Source organism: Musa acuminata, chromosome BXJ3-10 (genome assembly GCF_036884655.1).
Source record: "Musa acuminata AAA Group cultivar baxijiao chromosome BXJ3-10, Cavendish_Baxijiao_AAA, whole genome shotgun sequence".
NCBI classification, from domain to species: domain Eukaryota; kingdom Viridiplantae; phylum Streptophyta; class Magnoliopsida; order Zingiberales; family Musaceae; genus Musa; species Musa acuminata.
The window spans coordinates 16,594,459-16,607,475 of NC_088358.1; the positions used below are offsets into that span (position 1 = coordinate 16,594,459).

General features: G+C 36.1%; 1 protein-coding gene across 1 annotated transcript; it reads left to right on the forward strand.

The window, feature by feature from the left end:
• The first annotated feature begins 8,769 nt into the window (after positions 1–8,769).
• On the forward strand, positions 8,770–10,166 carry LOC135650738 (actin-depolymerizing factor 7-like). The gene is made up of 3 exons (XM_065170303.1): positions 8,770–8,910; positions 9,359–9,624; positions 9,714–10,166. Exons 1-3 carry the CDS (start codon positions 8,908–8,910, stop codon positions 9,862–9,864), a joined length of 420 nt encoding a protein of 139 aa, XP_065026375.1. The 5' UTR covers positions 8,770–8,907; the 3' UTR covers positions 9,865–10,166.
• The last annotated feature ends 2,851 nt before the right edge of the window (positions 10,167–13,017 follow it).

Below are 13,017 nucleotides of genomic sequence, written 5' to 3' on the forward strand. Positions count from 1 at the left end.
ATTCCTGCAGCTTTGCTTCGGTGCGTCAATCGCTTCTTCCGGCGAACTTCCGTCGATCATCCGATGAACCCTCGGTGATGCTCCTGCGGACTTCCGGCAAACTCCTGGACTTTATGACGATCCGCATGGCGAGTTCCGATGAGCTTTGCTTGGCAAGCTTCTAGACTTCTCGGATCTGTTCTCGCAGAACCTCCGACGACCGTCCGAACTTCCGTCGAACTCTCGAACTCCCAACGTGATCATGAACTTGACTCCGGCGTAACTTCTGCTGCTTGTCTAACTTTCATCGTAGTTAATCCTGCACACTTAAAGCAAACCTTTGATCGAGACAATTAATCCTAAGCAATTAACCAAGTTGTCCGGCATGTCATTGGTCCCTCGACGCTTCGTTTGATTCTTCGGCGCATCGTCCTCTCCTGCGGCCTATTGCCCAATCGGCCAGTTGACTCCGCAACTTCGATATCCTTGGCGCAATACCCGCACTTCTTGGCCCGATGCCCAAGTCCACGGCCCGAAGCCTTATGTCGATACGTCGACCGATCCACCCGCTCGACGTCCAATCTTCTGACATGTTCCTCCGGCACAACATGATTTTCCTGCTTTAATTGTCTCATCCTGATCAAAGCATCCTGCGTCACTCAAAACGCAGATTAAATCATAAACATATATCAAGTAGTTTCATCATCAAAATACGAGATTCAACAATCTCCCCCTTTTTGATGATGACAACTACTTGATGACGGAGTTAACCTTAACTCCCAAAGTTTAAACAAACTCCCCCTATCAATATGCCATATTGATATAACCTTGAATTCAAACTGAATTCAAGTCATTGCAATATTCATCATGAATACTTGCAACACGTCAACATGAACATATGCATAAACTTATGCATCACATGTCATGTCATCAACATACTTCTCCCCCTTTGTCATCAACAAAAAGGAAAAGTACCGCAATCAAGTGTGTGTGATATTGGTTCAACTCATTACATGAAAAACATATTATCAAGTTTTATCATCATGCAGTTTTGAAGCCAGAAAATTTAGCAAATGTTACATCATGCTTAGAATATTCAGGCTATCAAGTTTTAGATATGCAAGTTTTACAGCATACAAGATAGCACTTTTAGAACATGCAAGCTAGCAGTTTTGAGATGTTCAAGAAAGCAACTCTTGCTTCTTGAGATATGCAAATTTGTCAAGTTTTGCTAGATGTGCAAGTTAGCATTTTTGCCTCTTGAAATAGGCAAGATAGCACATTTGCTTCTTTTGAGATAGCAACTTTTCGCTTCTCTTTAGACTACAAGCTAGCAATTTTTACGACATACAAGTTTCACAATATACAAGCTAGCAAAAACTTCGAAAGCAAATGCAAGATAACTTTCTTGTGTAGGCTCATGATTATTGCTTCCTATTGTAATGTGCAGGTTGCAAGTCTTGCTTCTTGAGATATTCAAGATAGTGATGTTCAAGAAGACAACTTTTGCTTCTTGAAATAAGCAAGTTAGCAATCTTTGCTACTTACGATAGGCAAGCTAGCAATCAAGTTTTTGCATCTTCTAGACTTGTGCAAGCTAGTTATCTCCCCCTTTGTCATTGTCAAAAAGAAAGGAAGAATACAGTTTTGTAGTTCTTTTTCCTTTTATAACGATTTCAAAATCATGACAAAGGATGAATAATCAAGTTATGAATGTCAAGACAATTTTTCATCATGAATATTTTAGCATTGCATGCATCATTATCATAAGTTGAAGTATTACATGCATAATATCATATCATCATTCATAATTACATTAATGTTTCAATATAACAATTTCTTCTCAAAATGAGTAACTTAGCACTCATAGCATTTTAAATCATGATTTACATCATATGCAATACATCACATCATAATTAGAAAGCACAAGTATTGCATGCATAATTGTAAATCATAAATGTTTCATATCATGATGGTATCAATTTTGTCAGATTATATCCTACCATGCATGATCAAAACTTCTCCCCATTTTATCATTGAAAACAAGAAAGAAGTAGGGAAGAGCATAAAAGTGTAAAATTTAAGGCATTTATATCATAGATACAAAGAATTCATATCATCAATGTTTCATGTATTCATATTATCTCATGAAGCATATTATCATTTTTAAGATTCATAACATGAATAACGTTATTACTATTTCATTAAAATCAATTTCGAGATTCACATAATATCATGAAATCATTAATCTCGATAAGATGGGAAAAACATTTTCTTTTTAAGTGATTCTTTTAACACATCATAAAAAAAAAAAAAAAAAACTCATTCATAATTCAAGTGATTTACAAGATATCATAAGTGAATTTATCACTTGTATTTCACCAAAATCGAGAACTCTAGAGATAGAAAATGATTGAAGCATTTAATCTGATTGAAGCATGATTCATATTTAAAGTGTATCTTATGTCATAAATACGAATCAAGTATTTGTCAAATCTGAAATCATCCTCAAAATTACATTCAATAAATTCATATATGACAAGCATAGATTTATTGACAAATCAATAAGATAGAGGATTACATTTCAAGTGTTCATCAATTGTAGCATTTCATCACATGGTAAGATATCAATGCGTAAAATTACGATACAAGTTCTTGATATCTTAACGCATGATGCAAACATGGCATAATGCAAATTTGGCAATCATAGCATCAATTCATATAAGCATTGCAGATATGGCAATTATATCAATTCATATATCTCTTGATGATGCAAGCATGGCATAATCATAGCATAGTGTTTATAGCATCAATTCATATATTTCTCCCCCTTATTTTAAGTGTTTCATATTAAGTGATCGATTTCATGTTAGCATGCCTTTTCATTTATGTCAAATGAAAATATGCATCAATTTTTAAAGCCACTAAAAATCGATAATTATCATCATACATAATTTCAAAAATATATACTTCAAATTTAAACATGATTTAATATACTCAAAATCGAAAAATAACAATGGACATCAACATGATACACATTATTACTTCTTAACCATGATTTCATATTTTCAATCAAAATCATTTTATTTGTTTATCATAAAATATGTAACATTATTATTTTCGAAATTACTAGCATGATCATAAATCCTTTTTTTTTTAAATATTAATTCTAAACTAAAAAAGAAAATACATCATGAAAGCATCAAGTAATTTCAAAGTAAATTAGGGGGATTTCAATTACCTCATCATTGAAAGTGGTTAAGGCGTAGTTTGCCACCTTGCCTTTCTTGATTTTCTCCTCGTCTTCGGAGGAGCTCGATTCATCCCACTTTATGTTCTTCTTCTTTGGCCTCTTCCTTCGTTCAAGTTCATTGTCTATTTTAGATTTTTGTTTAATAAACTTATTAAGATTTAGTGTTCGAAGTTCAAGTTCATCATTGTCCTCATTACTTGAGTCATCGCTCAAGTGGCTTTCAAATGTTCTATGTCCCAAATCCTTCCTGTTCTTTGGAAGGTGGTTCTCAAGTTCTTCACGTGCATTGCACGTCATTTCATATGTGATCAATGAACCAATTAGTTCTTCAAGTGGAAATTGGTTCAAGTTTTTTTATTCTTGAATAGCGGTTACTTTTGAATCCCAAGTTTTAGAAAGTGAGCGTAAAACTTTGTTAACGAGTTCAAAATCCGAAAAGCTTTTACCAAGTGATTTTAAACCATTGACGACATCCGTAAAACGGGTGTACATGTCAACAACAGTTTCGCTTGGTTTCATATGAAAAAGCTCGAAATTATGCAGTAAAATATTAACTTTCGAGTCTTTGACTCTACTAGTTCCCTCGTGCGTGATTTCAAGAGTGCGCCAAATATCGAAAGCCGTTTCGCACAAAGAAACCCGATTGAACTCATTTTTGTCCAAAGCGCAAAATAAGGCATTCATAGCCTTTGCGTTTAAAGAAAAATACTTCTTCTCTAAATCCGACCATTCGTTCATCGGTTTAGAGGGAAGTTGAAAACCGTTTTCAATGATATTCCATAAATCCAGATTTAGAGAAATCAAGAAAACTCTCATTCGAGTTTTCCAATAAGTGTAGTCCAATCCGTTAAATAACGGTGGACGAAAAATCGATAAACCCTCTTGAAAGCCATGAAGAGCCATTTCTCTCGGGTGTAAATCCGAAATAAGAAAAATCGGGCTCTGATACCAATTGTTAGGATCGAGAGCACTAAGAGGGGGGGGGGGGGTGAATTAGTGCACCGGAAATCTTTCAGCGATTAAAACCAAAAGCTGCGTTCGTTCGATAAAAACGATTTCGATGTAAAAGCCGATTTTAAGATTAGGCACAGTTTACGTTTAAACGTTGTTTACGTCTAAACGTAGTTTGCGTCTAAACGCAGTTTTACGTCTAAACGTAGTTTGCGTCTAAACGCAGTTTGCGTCTAAACGTTGTTTTACGTCTAAACGTAGTTTTACATCTAAACGCTGTTTGCGTCTAAATGCAATATGCGTCTAAGCTCAGATTACGTCTAAGCGCAGTTTGCGTCTAAGCGCAGTTTACGTCTAAACGCAGTTTTATGTCTAAATGCAGTTTTACGTCTAAACGCAGATTCGAAAAGATCTGAACTTAGAAACTCGTTCGTAAAAGCGCAGAAGACAGTTTGCAGTTATAAATAGAATCAAAATGTAAACGTAAACTACAATGTAAAGATCGTACGAAAACACCGATTTACGTCTGAATGCAGATTCGGAAAGATCAGAACTTAGAAACTTGTTCGTAAAAGCGCAGAGAGCAGTAGCTATGTAGGAGGTTTGCAGTAATGATAAAGTGCTCAAAATAAAAGCAAACCAGAGATTTAGAGTGGTTCGGTCAGTCTTGACCTACTCCACTTTTGGCTTCCTCCACCGACGAGGTCACCGACGTCAACTAGAGGCCTTCCTTCAATAGGCGAAGGCCAACTGCCCTTTTACAGTTTCACTCCTTTTGACAGGCTCAGGAGACAACCTTTATAGATCCTTTCTCTCCTCTCTTTACAACTCAAAACTTGAAGAACAAAAAGAGGAGAACTTTAGGATTTTACACAAATTTGAGCTCTTAGAATCACAGAAAAGATCAAGAATTCGGTGTAGGTCTGTGTGCTTTCTGTGCTGAATGGGTGGGGTATTTATAGGCCCCAACCCAGTTCAAATTTGGAGCTCAAAACGATCAAATCCCGGAATTCCGGGATCAGGCGGTTGCACCTCCTGACTGGAGAGGTTGCACCGCTTGGCAGAGCTCGAAGACTGAGCCCAGGCGATTGCACCTCTCTGTCAGGGGCAGTTGCACAGCCTGAGTCTGGCTCGGAGACTGAGCCCCAGGCGGTGCCACCTCTTGACTGAGGCGGTTGCACCTCTCTGCCAGAGCTCGAAGACCGAGCTCAAGCGGTGCCACCTCTCTGTCAGGGAGGTTGCACCGCCCAGTCTAGCTCGAAGACTGAGCTCAGGCGGTGCCACCTCCTAGCTGGGGCGGTTGCACTGCCCAGTCTCGCTGGGAGACTTAGCCCAGGTGGTGCCACCTCCTGGCCTAGGCGGTTGCACCTCCTGGTGCAATCAGGGTCCGAATGGTTAGCTCCATTCAGCCCAATTTCGGTTTTTCAGGGGCCCAATTACCCCAAGATTAAGCTAATGGGATCACCTCCCATTTTCTAACTTAATCAACATGCTAACTACGATTAAATCTAAGACAATTCCTGCAGCTTTGCTTCGGTGCGTCAATCGCTTCTTCCGGCGAGTTTCCGGCGAACTTCCGTCGATCATCCGATGAACCCTCGGTGATGCTCCTGCGGACTTCCGGCAAACTCCTAGACTTTGTGACGATCCGCTTGGTGAGTTCCGACGAGCTTCGCTTGGCAAGCTTCTGGACTTCTCGGATCTGTTCTCGCAGAACCTCCGACGACCGTCCGAACTTCCGTCGAACTCTCGAACTCCCAACGTGATCATGAACTTGACTCCGGCGTAACTTCTGCTGCTTGTCTAACTTTCATCGTAGTTAATCCTGCACACTTAAAGCAAACCTTTGATCGAGACAATTAATCCTAAGCAATTAACCAAGTTGTCCGGCATGTCATTGGTCCCTCGATGCTTCGTCTGATTCTTCGGCGCATCGTCCTCTCCTGCGGCCTATTGCCCAATCGGCCAGTTGACTCCGCAACTCCGATATCCTTGGCGCAATACCCGCACTTCTTGGCCCGATGCCCAAGTCCACGGCCCGAAGCCTTATGTCGATACGTCGACCGATCCACCCGCTCGACGTCCAATCTTCTGACATGTTCCTCCGGCACAACATGATTTTCCTGCTTTAATTGTCTCATCTTGATCAAAGCATCCTGCGTCACTCAAAACGCAGATTAAATCATAAACATATATCAAGTAGTTTCATCATCAAAATACGAGATTCAACAAGATAAAACCTCTTGAATTACAAAAGACATGATTCATTTTATCAAATCTCTTCTTTTTATAAATAACAAAAATTATAGGTGTACAAAGAAGAGATCATGATTAAAAAAAATCTCAAGTAGTAAATCTAAGAAATCAAGATCATAATTTGAATACAAACTCATTCAAATTCAAATCGTTAAATTCATCAAAATCTCAATATTACTTTCAAGAGATTCAAAATGGTATACATAGATTTATCATAATAATCATCAAGATCAATAAGATAGAAAAAAATAAATTTTTTAAAAAATATATTTTCCTCTTTTTGGTTGTTTCAATTCATATGATTTTATTTCATTTATGTCAAATAAAAACATGTATCATGTTTAAAACCGAAAGTGTAAGATTTATTATGACAAAGATCAATAAGGTACTTTCATTACGGTAAAAATCAATAATCCGTAAATTACAAGATTCATCATGCATAATTTCGAATTATAAAACCATTAAACATGATTTCAAATCAATATGCTCAGGTTTTTTGTACGAAAACATACATCATACTTAAAACCGAAAATGTAACATTTTATCATGATAAAAATCGATAATCCATAAATTACTTAAAAATCACCATGCATATTTTCGAAATTTATTAAACATGATTATTATGCATGACATTAAAACATGGTTTCAAAATGTTTAATATTTTTATTACATAATTTCATCATTATACAATATCATATTTTCAAATTCGAACATTCACAATTTCAAAACTATATATTTCATTTTTCATGCATGATACAAATAAATCAATCATCATTATGAGTATATCATACATGATATTCAAGCATTCATGATACATCATTTTGCGAATATGATCATAGCTTTTCAATTAATGATATCTAAATGTCAAAGTTCATTATATCCTATCATGATCATTAACTTCTCATTTGTATTTCATATATAATTTCATTTTATCACATTAGGAACATCAAGAAGAATTAATTGAGTGATGAGATAAATATTTCATGAATATACGGATTTGTATAAAAATCATATCACGAGCGTTTCATGCATTCATATTATCACATGAAGAATATCAAAAAGAATTCAGGTGATGAGATGCATAAATAGTGAACATAAATTTTGAATATCAAGAGATATACTATGATTCTTTTTTAATAACTCAAACAGCAAAAATAAAGAATCATAATAGACAATCTTGATTTATAAGTTAAATTTTCAAGTTATAGTTTTCAGAAACCAAGAAAAAAATCGTGGTTAGATGAAACTCATTCAAATCATCAAAATCATCAAAATCACTTTTAAGATGATCAAATAAATTCATTAAAGTCAATAATATTTATTATCTTTTGGATAATAAATATTAAAAACTATTTTTTACCTCCTCTTCCATCTTATGTTCATCCTATTTTATCATTTTTTCATCATTTTACATTACTTTCATTGATTAAAAAAAAAGAATAAGAAAAAAAAAGAAAGATAATCATAGGTAAGAAGTAAAATGATTTTATTTGAAATTAAGTTATAAATTGAGAAAAATATATGTTAATTTGCAAAGAGATAACTTAGAAATATTTAAAGTTCTTAACATAAGATTATAAATGCTGAGAAATAAATTATGAATAGTAATCTCTAAACTGAAAAGGAGATGCCATCTGCCAAAACCCAATAAGAAGAATTATTTTTGAGAAATCATCCTATATCAAATAATAAAATAAAATTTTTTTGAAGAATATTTTAAAGACATGAATGATAAAGAATGGAAGACATAAAACATTAGTATGATTCTAATATATCAGGCCGATTTATTAAAAATTAAAAATTAAAAATTTTATTCGATAAATTTTCTTTGGATGTTCACTATTTACTCTTTATAGAAAAAAAAAAAGGAAACAGAGAGATAACAATCATTAGCGCTGTAGTAAAAGTCCAAAATAAAAATCTTTTACAAATTATTTCAGTGTAAGATTTAGAAATAAAAAATAATATATATCAGATTTTGGATTAAATTAAAGTATGGTAACAAGTCATGTTTGGAAAAGTAGATTAATAACAGTGGTATGAAATTTACTTAGGAGCTTTACTGGTATAAAGTTCAATTCTGGAAGCTTGTTTTGGCAGCTGCGCTATGTTTTAACAAACATGTGTTTTCCACAACAAATGTTTTTGTGTGGATCAGTTGAATGTCACTGCAATTCGGATCCTCTTTTCATATACCTGCCTTGCGATTCGAGAATCCATGGATCCCGCAGTGGGCCCGGAGATTCATCTCGTTTTATAATATAAAGGGTAGAGATGGGAAGATCAAAGAATTTGCCGTATTTATTTATATATTGTTTATGACCCAAAGAAATGAAAACAAATAAAAAGCCCAGCCCACGCTTCATCTTCTCCGTTGCTCTCTGCTCCTCTCATCTTCTGTCGGTTGCTTTCTATCTCAGCCTTACTACTCTCCGGCGCCCGTCTCTTTCGTTAATCGCTCCTCCGACATGGTGCCACCCTTTCCTCTGCTACGTTTCAGTGTCGTTTGATCCTTGGGCTTGATGTTTCTCGAGTTGCTTCTTTTACTTTTATGCGATCGTGGTCGTCGACCCATTTGGCGATCCGTTTGATTGATCTCTGTTTTTCTGCTCAATCGGCGTCCGTAAGCGGCAGATCTGCCTCGGTGCTACCGAATCGTTCTATTTCTCTTTGTTCTCAGTCGTCAGATTCAACAGAAGTTTCTCTAGATGTAGATTGTCGCGCATGTTCTTGGAATTTCTTTCGGCTTTGGTACCTAGGGTTGCGAATTTTTCTTGGTTTTGGTCAGATGGAAACCTCGCGTCGGGGAGAATAATCAGATCAAGTTTCAGCAGAATCCGATTTGCATTTCCCTCATTAGATGATCGAATTCTTCACCTGCTGCCTGCAGATTTGGCTAACATCTTCCGATGCCTACAGGCCAACGCGGCGTCAGGGATGGCCGTCAATGACGATTGCAAGCTGAAGTTCTTGGAACTGAAGGCGAAACGGACGTACCGTTTCATAGTGTTCAAGATCGATGAGAAGTTGAAGCAGGTTATCGTGGAGAAGGTCGGTGAGCCCACTCTGGGTTACGACGATTTTGCCGCTAGCCTTCCCAACAACGAGTGCAGATATGCCATCTACGACTTCGATTTCGTGACCGAGGAGAACTGCCAGAAGAGCAAGATCTTCTTCATTGCATGGTAACCTTATCTTTTCGTTGCGCTTTCTGTGACCAAGTATATATTGGCTATTCGGGAATGAGATCCACTGCTGCTGGTGTTTCACGTAGGTCTCCCGACACCTCGAGGGTGAGAAGCAAGATGCTCTATGCAAGCTCAAAAGACAGGTTTAAGAGAGAGTTAGACGGGATACAGGTGGAACTGCAAGCGACCGATCCTACTGAAATGGGACTCGATGTCATCAGAGGTCGTGCAAATTGAGTATGAGTTGTGCAGTGGTGATTTCCTCTTAGTTAGCTGGTTCGCAAGTGGGACGTTCATAGCTTCATATTGGATCTTGAATATGCTTCGTATATTGTGTGAGCTTGTTGTTCAAGTTGTTTTACTACATCCTTTTATTCAGGTTGTCGTCGTCATCGTTTGGTATGATTTTTCATTTTACTGGCCATATGTGATAGGTGTATCGTCGTGGAGCGATGTCCATAATCTAGGTAATGGAGCTGTGAGGATTTGTTCTCGATGACAATTTGGTTCTAATTGCAATTGGATGAGCTTTATTGGCATCTATAGGTTTTTGACTTACTCTAATTTTGACTGCAGAATGTCACAATATCCTTAGTAGGCATTGCTCTGTAACCTAAGCATAAACAATGCTTCGAATTATCTCAATATTTTAGTGTCATTTTGTGTGAATATTAGTCTTTTGACATCTGAGGTTTTTTGAAGCAGATAACGACAAATTTCTCAACTTGTTTTGTACTGTTTTTGTGCACATTAAACACGAGAGATGAGGTCAATTATAAAGTTCTGGTCTAAAAGTCAAAGTTGTCAATTTAGATTGATGTTGGATAGAATTTTTACTGCATGAATTATTTTGTTCCAGATTTATAATTTTTTTTAATGTACCGTTCATCGCTAGCAAACCATGAACTGTTGATTTGACTTGTCTTTTTTTTTTTTTTTTCGTTGATCTTCCGAAGACAACCATATGGCATGTTGTATTGTGATTTAGACATGTGAAATTCACTAGCTGTTCCTCTCGATCAGATTTCTTTTGACTTCATGTTTGGTGTCATTTGTTCAAACATCTATTCCTTAGTCTGGATGCTAATGTCTACGTTGTTCCTGTAATGGATTGCCTGTATTCTGAGAATTTTTGCCTATTGTCATGGGATGTATCAGAAGACAACTCTTTTGATGAAAAGGAGGTGGTACTACTAGATAATAAATGTTTACAAAAAATGCTCCATCTGGTTGGGATAGTTGTACAATTTAAGTTGTTTGGATGGCTTAGATTCTTCAGCAGTTTGCCCACACATTGCATGGAAACATTATCATTGTATGTTTGTTATGTTTGCATATATTATCTTTGTATGTTGCAGTTTCTTTCTCTTAACTCTGTTGATTTTAATGGTTTACAGTCTGCACATAATACAACAACATAAACACAAATTGACGTGTTTAGGCTTCCATGAATTCGATGTTGGAGATTTCAAGGTGATACACATTTTATAGTGTTCTGTAGCACACCGTTCTTGTTAGGATAAAATGAAGTTATGCTCATTGTTAAATGTATCACTGGTTATACTCTTCTGAAAGATTATGTTCTACTGTTTCTTTGTTTATTAAGCTCGGTTTCATTTTTAATTGGTCATTTCAGTCGTTCACAAAACCATTTCTTTGAGTACAATAATTTCATACATCAACAAATGGTAGTACGTTTGGGTTCGATATGAACAAGTTGAATTGCTGATAACATTATATATGTATATATATTTCAGAGTTCCTAATTGCATTTTGTACATAACGAAACAATGAAATTGAATTGATATAATCTTCATATTCTTTTAATCCTTTTCCTTTTCTAGTGTTATATATTTGTATTGGGATAGTTAACTGTGATAATACTCTTTTTTTTTTTTTTCCCAAAGAAAACCAAGATTAAGATTTAAATTGAGACAAATAGGATCACAACGAATAGAGATCAGGCAAAAAAGCACGTCCAGATTCAAGCACATATCCATCATGAGCCAACCCCCATCCTCTCAAGATTCAAAATTAGGCAGGGGTATGCAGGATTGATGCTTGTTCCATTTGTAACAAGCTCGGTAGCCGTCAGGAGACTGTGATGGAGGAGTTTCTAGCGAAATATCCTAATCCGAGATAAGATTGGAAGACTCCATACACACCACCACGTTGGTGGGATTGTAGATATCGATAGGCGGGCTTGGTCGTGGTCCTTCCATAATCAGACATCATCATCCCTAGGATCAATGAATGGGTAGATTGATCCTTGAGATTTCCTCTGCCACTGAGGGTCTAAATCGATTATGTAAGCAATTGTAAATTTCAGCAACCAATCAGAAATTATAGATCTAATATGAAAATTCAAAAAACCCAGCATACAGTAAAAAAAAAAAAAAAGAAGAAGCAGGTTTTAGAGAAAAAAAGGGACTTCAAAAACCCACAAATCATGCAATACATAATTAGTTTTACTATTAATAAAATTTTAAATTTCAAAATTCAAATTATCCAAGAAATGCAAAAAAAAAAAAAAAAAGTCTCTAGCTCCGATTAATGTTGGTGCAAACCTTATCATCCCAAGGAGTCACCCTATATATTTGACAGAAACCACATTTACCCTTGATAGAATCTTTCCTATTGAGGTATTATTAAGCAATGCATTTAGATTGAAGAGTAAACTTGGTAAGATGGATGTCCCTAATACTAAGGCAACCAAAACATTTAGGGAAAATGGCTAAATCCTAAGAGAGTAGATGCAAATCTCTTGAGCTATCCCCGTTTCTGCCAAATAATTTTTTTAATATATTGATTAATGAGACTAAGGATAAAGTTAGACATCCAAGGACACTTAAGGAATGAAGAGAGGGGGGCATCAAGCACAGAATTTATAAGAACTACCCTTCTTGCTTGGGACAGTAAAGATCACTGTCAAGAACCAAAGCAAGTAGTAAGCTACTGAATAATAGGGGGTCATGAGCGCTACAAGGCATATGCCAAAGGGCAACGCCCGGATATTTGAAAGAAAATCCATCCTTTTGGATTTGAAACCGATTATAGATTTTTCTTTTTGAATATCACTAGGGGTGTTGTAGGAAAAGTAGATAGTAAATTTAAGGTTGTTAACCATATGGTTAGTCAAGAATTCATAGAACACAAAAACTTTAATGATGATATCACAAGATTTATTGTTAGCCCTAAAATACAATAGATCATCATGTAGGAAGTGATACGGTTCGAAGCAAGGAGTGATTAGCTTCCTATCATAGGCAAGAGAAAGGCGAAAAGCTGGGAGACAATGACAAAATGTAGATAAAGGATCACTCTATCATGCCTTTACTGCTCTTAAAAGAAATGAGAAGGCTTTCCATAAAGAAAAAAAGGCAAAATAAG

Excerpts from the sequence above, each read along its gene's own strand:
- LOC135650738 (XM_065170303.1), top strand. Across the intron at positions 9,625-9,713 it reads AAGATCTTCTTCATTGCATG|GTCTCCCGACACCTCGAGGG; the intron begins GTAACCTTATCT and ends TGTTTCACGTAG.